Source organism: Hordeum vulgare, chromosome 5H (genome assembly GCF_904849725.1).
Source record: "Hordeum vulgare subsp. vulgare chromosome 5H, MorexV3_pseudomolecules_assembly, whole genome shotgun sequence".
Lineage (NCBI taxonomy): Eukaryota > Viridiplantae > Streptophyta > Magnoliopsida > Poales > Poaceae > Hordeum > Hordeum vulgare.
Genome location: NC_058522.1, coordinates 366,837,766 through 366,849,047, shown reverse-complemented (window position 1 = coordinate 366,849,047; position 11,282 = coordinate 366,837,766). Strand labels below are relative to the sequence as shown.

The window sequence follows — 11,282 nt, the reverse complement described above, 5'->3', positions numbered from 1 at the left end:
GCTGCCCGACCACATACCTCCATAGTTTTTCCTCTAGATCGCGTTTCTGCGGAGCTCGGGCGGAGCCCTGCTGAGACAAGGTCATCACCAACCTCCGGAGCACCGTCACGCTGCCGGAGAACTCTTCTACCTCTCCGTCTCTCTTGCTGGATCAAGAAGGCCGAGATCATCGTCGAGTTGTACGTGTGCTGAACGCGGAGGTGCCGTCCGTTCGGTACTAGATCGTGGGACTGATCGCGGGATTGTTCGCGGGGCGGATCGAGGGACGTGAGGACGTTCCACTACATCAACCGCGTTCTCTAATGCTTCTGCTGTACGATCTACAAGGGTACGTAGATCACTCATCCCCTCTCGTAGATGGACATCACCATGATAGGTCTTCGTGCGCGTAGGAATTTTTTTGTTTCCCATGCGACGTTCCCCAACATAGAGTACATCTCAGCGACTCCTTCATCATCCTTCAACTTGAACTTGTCAAGTTGAATTTGTACCACATCCAACTTAGATTCCCTGACGGATTCAGTACCTTCGTGCATATCAACCAAAGTATCCCAAATTTCCTTTGCATTCTCAAGGCGACTAATTTTGTTGAATTCTTCGGGGCGCAAGCAGGTGAATAGAACGTCGCGGGCTTGAGCATTGTATTGCAACATCTTCAAATCTTCCGCTGCCGCATCACGATCCGGTTCCCTTCCATCATCGAACAAATCACCTTGCACACCAACACGAACAATAGCCCAAACGAGAGGATTATGACCAATAATATGCATTTTCATCTTATGCTTCCAACTAGCAAAGTTTGTACCATCAAAATATGGACCTCTACGATGGTAATTTCCCTCACTAGATGCCATGCTCTCCTAGGTTGTGAAACCAATGCAATGGAGACTAAAGCTGTGATACCACGTGTAGGATCCGAAGTATGTCTAGAGAGGGGGGGTGATTAGACTACTTGACCAATTAAAAACTGAGCCTTTTCCCAAATTTATTGTGGGCCAGTTTTAGAAATTATGACTAGTCAATTTCACCCTACACATGCATATCTAAGAGTATATCAGCGAAAGGTAAAGACATGCAAGTGTAATGTAAAGGGTAGGGAAGGCAGATCAAACGCAAAGGTTGACACGACGATTTTTGGCGTGGTTCCGATAGGTGGTGCTATCGTACGTCCACATTAGTGGAGACTTCAACCCACGGAGGGTAACGATTACAAGAGTCCACGGAGGGCTCCACCCACAAGGGGTCCACGAAGAAGTGGCCTTGTCTATTCCACCATGGCTTACGTCCACACAGGACTAGCCTCAGTCGGATAGATCTTCACGAAGTAGGCGATCTCCTTGCCCTTACAAACTTCTTGGTTCAACTCCACAACACGAAATAGGATGCTCCCAAGCGACACCTAACCAATCTAGGAGGCACCACCCTCTAAAAGGCAATAGATGCGGTAGAACAATGAATTCCTTGCTCTTGTGCTTGAAAAGATAGTCTCCTCAACACTCAATCACTCTCTCACAGATTTGGAATGGGTAGGAGAGATTTATTTGGTGGAAAGCAACTTGGGGAGGATAGAGATCCAATTTCAAATGGATGGATTGGAATCTCTTGATCTCAACACATGAGTAGGTGGCTCTCTCATAGAAAAATGGACATGTCAAGTGTGTGTGTGTGTGTGTTCTCAGTGCTTCTTCTGCGAATGAGAGGAGGTGGAGGGGTATATATAGGCATCTCCCAAATTCCAACCGTTACAACATTATTGCCTAACTCGGCGACACCGAAATGTATCTCAGTGGTACCGAGTTGCACTAAATGCGGCAACTTTTGAATTATCGGTGAGACCGATATATGAATCTCGGTGGTACCGATACGATGACCTAGGACAGTTTCCAAATCTCGGTGGTACCCATTCCAAACTCGGAAATTTTGATTCTTGAATTAGAGATACAGAAAGTTGGTCAATGTCTTTCGGTGGCACCGATATGAAAGTTGGTGGTACCGAGAGATTAGGGTTTGGCAAAGGATCTGTCACTCGGAAAATCGATAGGGCTGAATGGCAAAACTTGGTGGCACCGATTTTGTTGTTTAGGCTTTGGACAAAGATTTTGTGAGAGAAATGTTGAGTATTTTTGGTGGCTATATCTAAGCACTTGAGCAACCAATTCATCATAATACCTTACCCCCTTTCAATAGTATTGGCTTTCCTATGGACTCAAAAGTGATTTCTCACAAATATCAAATGTAGAGTCCTCTTGCTTGAAGCTTGAGCCAATCCTATTCCTTTTCTTGCATCAAGGGGTTTCTCCTCACAATCCTTGAGCCAATGCATCTTTGAACTTTTCTGAAATATACTTGGATAAGGTCATTAGTTCAATGATACATATGTTGATATTAATTACCAAAACCACATTAGGGAGCAATTGTGCTTTCGCAAAGCGAAGATGCAATAATCATTGTATTGAAGATCAAGAGAGATAGAGATTGCCATCTAAGTACTAGATATGACCCCGTAGGTCTATGGTGAACTACTTACACATCATCACGAGGGAAACAAGGTTGATGAAGAAGCCCTGCTTGATCGATCCCCCCTCCAGTAGGGTTCCGGAGCGGAGCTCCAGATGGCCTCCCGTCGGAACACAGACTTGTGACGGTGTAAAAAGTGTTTTGGGACTACTTTCGGGTTTTTTAGGTTAATTGAGAATTTATAAACCATAGAACGGAGTCGGGAGGGCCTCAAGGGGGCCACAAGCCAAGAGGGCATGACCCCCTAGGCTGCGTCGGGTTGGCTTATGGGACCCTCGTGTGCCCCTAGCCTTCTTCCAATGCTTGTTGGTCTTCTTTTGATTCAGAAAAAATCTCCAAAAAGTTTGAGGTCAATTGGACTTTGTTTGGTATGGTAAACCTGAAAAGTGAAATACATGGAGAAAACAACAACTGTCAATGGGCACTGGGTCAATAGGTTAGTACTAAAAAACAATATAAATTGGTAAATAAATACCCAAAAAGTGTTCTAGAATGATAATATACCAGCATGGAATAAAAAAAATTATATATACGTTGAAGACGTATTAGTGGTTGTCCTCGTCCTGAGCTCTAGTCTCGTCGGCGGTCCTCACCCTCGTCATTTGTTCTTGTCCCGCCTCGGCGAGTGCCACTGATGTACCTACAATTGCAACTCTCAACAATGATGGGTGTAGCTCCGGTCCTAGCTCCACCACCGCCCCTTGCCATTGATTCTCCCTACACGAGGCCACCTAGTTAGTCACCGTTGTTGAATGGGCGTAGCAAAAAGCATCACTGGTCGTAGCAAAAAAAGATAGAGGATGCAGCAGCAAAATCCAAGTACGGTTGAATCTTTATTATAAACGGTTGAAGATTTCTGTGATGCCGGTTGAAGCTTTTTGTGATGCAAGTTGAAGCTTTTTACGACACGGGTTGAAGCTTTTCGTTGTGGCAGTGGCCGGTTCTAGCATCTTTTGTCTCTATTTGAAGCTTTTTTTGCCGCATCGTTGTAGCATCCGAGAACGCCAGTTGCAACATGAGGGGGGTGTACCCTTGAAGCATTTCGTCGTTGGTCCTTCAGTGGAGGTCGTCGTCCATAGTTGAGGTCGCCACCGCGGTTGTAGCTCACCGCGTAGCCGATGCCAACAAATCCAAGGCTGGTTGCAGCAAAAGACGATGCTATGGGAAAGGTGGGGTTGTGGGATGGAACACAAGAGGTGCAGGGCTGCATGTAGGTGTGAAGGTGGCCGCTGCCGACAAAGGCACGAGGGTGTTGGAACTTGAAAGATGATGACGATGTACGACCATTGGATGGCCTCGACAGGATGCGGGCGACCGTGGAATGATGTGCGGCAGCATGTGTCTGATGCGCGATTCGGTTAGATCTAGTGGCTCGTACGCGTCCGGAAAGTTCGGCCGACACGTAGGGTATAAACATTTACCATAGGAGTAACTTTTCTTTGTCCAAATGCCTAAAGATTTTTTTTCCGACAGCTGCCTATCATACATCACGTGTTGTTTTTTTAGAAAAGGAGGATGACCCCCGGTCTCTGCATCTGGAAGATGCATGCGACCATTTTATTGATTATTCCCGAGGATCTTACACAGTAGTACAACAATATGTCTGAATCCGTCATCTTGGCAACATTTGCCACTACTCCTATCCATATGATGAAGGGGTGCAAGCTGAGCCAAATACCCAGACCTCTCATCTAAGCCTAACATCTAAAGCCGGAGGCCCCGACCGAGCCACATACCGGGCAGGGGCACAACCCGGTATGACACACTCACATGTGTCGTCGCCACCATCTTCCACTGGTTCATCTTCAGAGCAGATTGAGGTACCAGCCTTGGCAGGTGCATCCGCCATCGACGCTACCATGACGCCAAACGACGACCTCCACCTATGCGAGTCCATCTCCAAGCAACGGATGTAGATCCATGCTAGGATAGGGCCGCACCACCGTCGCCACCCACCACCCACAAGCACCACCCAGCCCCAAGGTTCCCAAAGCGGCGCCTTCAAGAAGGGAACGACGCAGTGAGCGCCGTCGCCGCCCAACAAAGTTAGGGCTTTCGCCCGGGAGACCTAGGGGAAGGGGAAGTGAGGGGATCAGTCCATACCGACGCCTCCAAGGAGGGGAACGGCGCCCTCAGGCGTCGCCGTCGACGCGGCCGGCCATGGCCGGCCAGGGATTTCGCTCGAACTAGATCCCCCTCACCAGCAGCGCCTTCTGTACAGAACCGGCGACCCAAGGAAGCGCGGTCCGACCAGGCTAGCCCGCACGGCGAACATGGGAGGAGGGGAGGCGCTAGATCGCGCGCATCGACAACCGTAGAAGCCGCCGCCGGCCGCCAACGACCACTGGATCCCGCCGCTCGCGGGGCTCGGATGCGAGATCCACCGCCCACACGGCTGCTAGCTTTCCGTGCCTCATCCATGGAGCCGCCACTCCAGATCTGGAGTTCCCCACGGAGAGCATCTCCAACACCAGCGTAAAATTTTCGTGCCCAATAATTTTTTTAGCGCGTCACTGTAGCACTTTATAGCGTGGGGACCGGAGCATCTCCAACAGACACGCGCTAGTGCGGTGCCCAATCCAGCGGCCCCACTTGCAGCACAGAGTTTGCTGCGAGCGTAAGCTGGCGCATCAAATATAATGCACGAGATAGCGTTTTTTCAGCGCGTGCCTAAATTTTTTTTACGCGAGTATAATTTTACAATCTCTGTTGGAGCTATCACGCGCCGAAAAAACAAATCTTTTAAGGAGCGAAGTACATTTTGGACAGGGGAGATGCTCTTACCTACTGCCACGTTCGCCGCACGTTTTCTCGACAAAGATGCAGCGAATAATAATTTTCACATAGCCGGAGAGCAAAGCAGCAGGAGCCGGCGCGGAGAAGAAAAGCCATGGCCGAAGGTCTCCTCACCGCCGACGCCGCCCGATCCCTCGTTGGCTCTGTCGACGCCTTCCTCTTCGATTGCGATGGTCTCGTGTTCATCCCCCCCCCCCCCCCCCCCCCCCGGCGTTTTACCCCTGCTTCTTTGATTTATCTATTTATTTTCGTTTCTTCAGGGGTGATTTGGAAAGGGGACGAGCTCATCCAAGGGGTCCCCGAGACGCTGGAGTTGCTGCGAAAATTGGTATGCCGCACCGGACGTTCTGGTAGCAAGAGTACCGCTCTAATCACGAAATGGCGAACGATTTGCGCCCCCGGCCCCTCTCACCTCCTCCTTAGTTGGTAAAACTGTGGTTGAAGCTGTGTATCTTGTTTGGTATAGTCAGTGTTAGTAGCCACGCGGACCACACCACATCAATCTTCTCGCTTAAACCCCACATGTCACTTACACACCAAAGGGGCCTGTGAGCAAGGATCAGCCAACAAAGGGGGTTATCGTCAATTACCCCCCTACGGATTGGTTGCATTTAGTTGATCCTGGAAGGTATTTTGAAATTACCAGAGAGATGGTCAACTGCGGTGGGGCCTTTTCTCTGTGTTTTTGCACTTTACAGGAGCTAGCCATGCTTACTAAAAACTTGTTAAAGCATTTACTTAGCTAGATTGAATGTCTAAAGACGAGGAAGTAAACTTTGCATTTGCTCTCTCTGCAGCATCACATTTTTTTTTTTTTGAGTAGTACACAAGTCAGATTTAAGATAATTTCCATGTCATGGCTAGGGAATGAAATGGCTAATATTTGGATTCTTCGTAAGACGTAAAAAAATTCTTTATGTTTGTACCGTGCAATCATATTTAATCATTAATCTGACAAGGCTGCCAAATTTGTTATAGTAGCTAATGTTGAGCTTCCCTGTTAGTCTCAAATATCAGTAACCTCCTAGGTCTGTAACTAATAGAAATGAATTACTCATATACATATATAGTATGGTTATTCAACATGGTATTGCTTTACCATCGTTCTGGTTTCTCTCTTTGTTCCTCCAACATGATAGACTGCTAGGCGAGGAATATTGTAGCATCCATCTTAACCAAACAAGTACTGATAATCTTCTGTTCCACTGTTAGGGCATTGATATGCTCTTTTGAATAATTTCAGTTTTCAAAGTCCATCGCTGTATTTAGGTTGGTTCATAAATGCACTGTTATGCGAAGATTCAGTAGTGATGCTTTTATTTGGTTTCACTTGGTGCAGGGCAAGAAATTAGTTTTTGTAACAAACAATTCTAGGAAGTCGAGACGGCAGTATTCAAAGAAATTCAAAACACTTGGCCTTGAAGTTACTGAGGTACTTTTCATTTTTCAGTACAACCATATTTCTGTGATCATTGTTTCCTGTATTGTATTGATTCGTTATCTTGTTTCTAGGAAGAGATCTTCACATCATCATTTGCAGCAGCCATGTTCTTGAAGTTAAATAAATTTTCTCCAGAAAAGAAGGTATCGTGAAATATTTCTGCATAGGTTGATTTTCTCTCATCTTATAATGAAGAACTGGTACTTGTTTTATGAGCTTTACTGAAAGATATCAGCATGAACATCATTTCCCTTGGCAGACGATTTAAGAAGCTTGACCAAATTCAGTTACTAGTTCAACTCTATCCAGTATTCTGGTTGCACTTCTAGTTCCTTGCACTATTTCCATGTTTTTTTTATGTTTCTGTTCTGATACCAATGCTCCCTATATTTGAGCATTCCTCATTTTACTTAATCTGCTACTTATTGTATTATTTGCCGCAAAATGGTATTTAACGAATTTCATGCCTTAATTTTTCACTATTGAAATACTGATTACTGCTGGAACTTCATCTTGAAGGTTTATGTTGTTGGTGAGGATGGCATTTTGGACGAGCTCAAGTTAGCTGGCTTTGAATGTTTTGGTGGTCCGGTATGTATTCATGCTTGGTCTCTCCCAAATTACATGTTCTCTGACCATCTGTTATCTATTTTGTTCCATTTGCAAGTTTGTGGTTGGGGGTTCTCAAGTTTCACCATGATGTCCTGTTTTTCTGATTTTTAAAATAAAATAAAATGAAGTTCTATTTTTCTTGATACATCTGAGTTATGCTAGTTATTCAAAAATTTAATGAAGCTTCTCACTTGTGTTTTCTTGAACTTATTTACTAAAGCAAAGATGCACAGATATATTATTGGGGTGCTAAGATTGATAGTTCTAATGGTTCATCTATACAATTGGACCATTAGTTATGTGTGAATGTTCCCCACACATTGATGCATCATAATTGTCTGTTTCTTTCAGCAATAAATTTATTCTGAAAAAGTCAGTAGGAACATAGCTCCTCGTTGCATGGGGACATTTGCTATGTGATTGGCCACTTCTGGGTGCAGCATGCCATTTTCTATGGCTTTCAATATCGAGTGCATCAGTCATTTTGGACGAGTCACCTATATCTGAAATAAAATATGCACACATAGTTGAGTTTACAACAGATACAGTTGGAACAACATTCCAAGCAATAGCAAGACGAGTATTCCAAGCAATAGCAAGACGAGTATTCCAAGCAATATCTGAAATAAAATAGGCACACATAGTTGAGTTTACAACAGATACAGTTGGAACAACATTCCAAGCAATAGCAAGACGACTATTCCAAACCATAGAGCCAATCAAGACAATTTCGTTGCAATATTTTGAATTATTTCTATCCATCAGCAAGGGAGACTTTCTGAAGGCTTGAAAACATCAGTTTACCTTCAGCAGATATATTACCTTTGTTTTGCCTTCCTTTTAACCAATGTTGTTTTCTGTAGGAGGATGGCAAGAAAAACATAATGTTGGAGGCGAACTTCTACTTTGATCACGACAAAAGTGTAATGCCAAACCTGTTTATCGAATTTAATTTCCAATCACCTTTCATTGAAATGTTAAATCACCATGGCTAAGATAAACGAATCTCTCTTTCAGGTTGGAGCCGTCATTGTTGGACTTGATCAGTACTTCAACTATTACAAAATGCAGTAAGGCCTCTTATCTTATTTAATCTTATTTGTTGCTTGCAACCAGAAGAATCGTATCAGTATAGCTGTACAATTGTTATTTTTCATGCTGATTGCAAGGTCTTCTTTGCTGCCAAACTTCAGATCTGTCTCTTACAATTTCTAAATAGCTGTTTGCAAGTTTATTAAGAGCATATTTTAGATATTATTCTCCAGAAGTTTAATCATAGCATACTCTAACCAAACATGTTTTTTATTTGATAACTTGATGCATACCATCTCACAGCCCCAGTTTTCCATTATTGTTGGCAAAATGTAACCTTGTGACTACATTTAAAGTTGGATAGCTACATTCTTTCTTCCATAATACAGCCTCGTCTTTTTGAACTTTTTGTGGTTTTCTGCAAGGGTCAGACATAATGGTGTTCTCGCAGGTATGCAAGCTTATGTATTCGTGAGAATCCAGGCTGCCTTTTCATTGCGACCAACCGTGATCCTACTGGACATATGACATCCGCCCAAGAATGGCCAGGTTTTTCTACCCAGAAATGTTTATTTATTTATTTTAGGAGCTTCTATTGTACTGGTCCATTTTCTAATTGCGTTGAGTTTCAGGAGCTGGAACTATGGTTGCTGCAGTAAGTTGCTCGGTGCAGAAAGAGCCCATTGTTGTTGGAAAACCTTCAAGCTTTTTGATGGACTTCCTATTGAAAAGGTCTGCGAAGTGCACACTTAAGAAAAATATAATTTGCTTGTTAATATAACCTGTACTAAATAGGGATATCATGGAAGCATCTGTAGGATTATTCTTATGTACAATCGCTGTAAATAAGTACTATGTCCGATCCAAAATAAGTGTCGGAGTTTTGAACTAACCCCAGTTCAAAACTGTGACACTTATTTTGGATCAGAGGGAGTAGGCAATACTGATTCATCTAGAGAAATAAATCCATGCAAACTAAATGAGGGTTTCTTACAACAAATGGCCCAAGCATCTGTTCTGAGGCTCCTTTTTTTGGAGCTCATGCAGTTCTTTGATTGAGAATTTTATATGCATGGGAGGTTGACAATAACTCATATGTAGATCTTGTTTCGTGGAAAATCGAATGCATAAACACATACTTATAAGTATTTATTATGTTGGAACAATAACATTTAATATTATCTCTACAGAAGGCTTGTTAAATCGTAGATACCATACGAACGCACTTTGGTTTCCCAGAAACACTAAGTCTACATAAGAGTTCATGTTAATCTCTCAGTTACGTAAAATTCACAACTAACGAATTGCATTAGCTCCAAACGTTGCCAAAGATATGTTGGACGGATTGTTTTGAAAAATCCTCATTTAGCTCACAATTGATTTGTTTCTCCAGAGAGAGGGAGGGAGTGGGTGATTGGTGTACATAATAACAACTCTTCATTTCTTAGCAGTGCAGGAGCTTCTGAACTCTTCGATTGAAGACAGTTTTTTTGCATGGTTGCATATATAGCCAGCTTCATAATGTTCTAGATTTCTTGAAAGTAACACCCTTATTACGTTTGTACTGAACATGATGTGCACATATCAAACGGAAAATTATCTAATTATCTGTACAAACTTTCCTTCGTGCACATCCTCATCTTGCTAAACATTCTGTTGGTGAGCAACGCTCATACATCAGCGTGACGATGGAATAACAGTTATGCTGTTTTATATTTATCTGAATTTTATGTTTATAACTTATCTGTAAATCCTTGCTGTTTGTAATGTTGCAGCTTCAATTTGGAAACTTCGAGAATGTGCATGGTTGGTGACAGACTAGACACAGACATACTATTTGGTCAGAATACTGGTTGCAAGACCCTCCTTGTTCTGTCAGGTGAGGAACTTTTGCTCTTTTTCATATAGTAAACTATAGTAAATGTGTACGTGCAATGCACATGAATATTAGGCAATATATTAATGGCACACAGATATTAGGTAGGATATTATTTTGTGTATTAATTATGTGATTAGTGCTATATTTGGTATGATTTTAATTGCGCTAAGCATATTGAGCGCGCTCCATTGGAGCATTCTAGGTCATTGGATTGACCTGGTTTGATGGCTGAGATTAGTTGGATCTACCCCTTTGGCTCTTTTTATAATGGTATGGATATAGATATAGATGTGTTGAACAATCCCATACTTGTGTTTACTGAAAGTGCTCAAATGCCTTGGGCCTGCGTTGCATTTGCAGGTGTGACTACCTTACCAGAACTTCAGGATGCCTCAAATACCATCCATCCAGATCTTTACACAAACTCCGTGTACGATCTCGTCAAGTTGCTGCAGCAATAACCTTGGACTTGGTAATTGGCACCACAGATGCAGCTCGAGTTCCGAATACAGCACCAGCAATAATCTCCGGGACACTTTGTATGTCACCTAACCAAATTTTACCCGAACTGCGTATTTGATTATGTTGGGTTATAATCTATTCTTTGGGTAGCTGCTTGTTAGCTACCCTGGCCTGTATTTGTAGACTACTTCAAGTCAATCTAAAGCACTGCCATTTACAAATCAATTTCCCAGCAGCATATATTTATCATGGCATTGTTAAAACTTCATATGGGGCAATGGAATCACATGTCAGTCTTGAAATGCATGGAACTGACCAGTTTTGTTTCATAAGTTTATTCAAGTGTGGCACCAATCATTTCATCTCTAAGATTGGCCGATAATGAGACTAATTATACTTGGGTTATGTGGCCCAAATGTAATACCATTGGATTTGTATTCATACTATTTTCTAATGTTATCATTTTTGTGTCATGTAACATACGTTCTATGCATGTAATTGTTGAATAAACTGAATACTAGAATGTGATTGCGTAAATGCCTG

The 11,282-nt window shown here is 43.1% G+C and overlaps 1 protein-coding gene across 2 annotated transcripts; it reads left to right on the top strand.

The window, feature by feature from the left end:
- The first annotated feature begins 5,311 nt into the window (after positions 1-5,311).
- On the top strand, positions 5,312-11,045 carry LOC123395552 (phosphoglycolate phosphatase 2-like). 2 transcript variants are annotated; one of them, XM_045090565.1, is made up of 12 exons: positions 5,312-5,486; positions 5,574-5,641; positions 6,653-6,745; positions 6,826-6,897; positions 7,274-7,345; positions 8,230-8,289; positions 8,384-8,436; positions 8,850-8,947; positions 9,031-9,130; positions 10,174-10,277; positions 10,480-10,547; positions 10,638-10,730. In XM_045090565.1, exons 1-11 carry the CDS (start codon positions 5,408-5,410, stop codon positions 10,500-10,502), a joined length of 822 nt encoding a protein of 273 aa, XP_044946500.1. In that variant the 5' UTR covers positions 5,312-5,407; the 3' UTR covers positions 10,503-10,547; positions 10,638-10,730. The 2 variants fall into 2 exon arrangements, with proteins under 2 accessions (XP_044946500.1, XP_044946499.1); XM_045090564.1 differs by lacking the exon at positions 10,480-10,547 and having other exon boundaries at positions 10,638-11,045.
- The last annotated feature ends 237 nt before the right edge of the window (positions 11,046-11,282 follow it).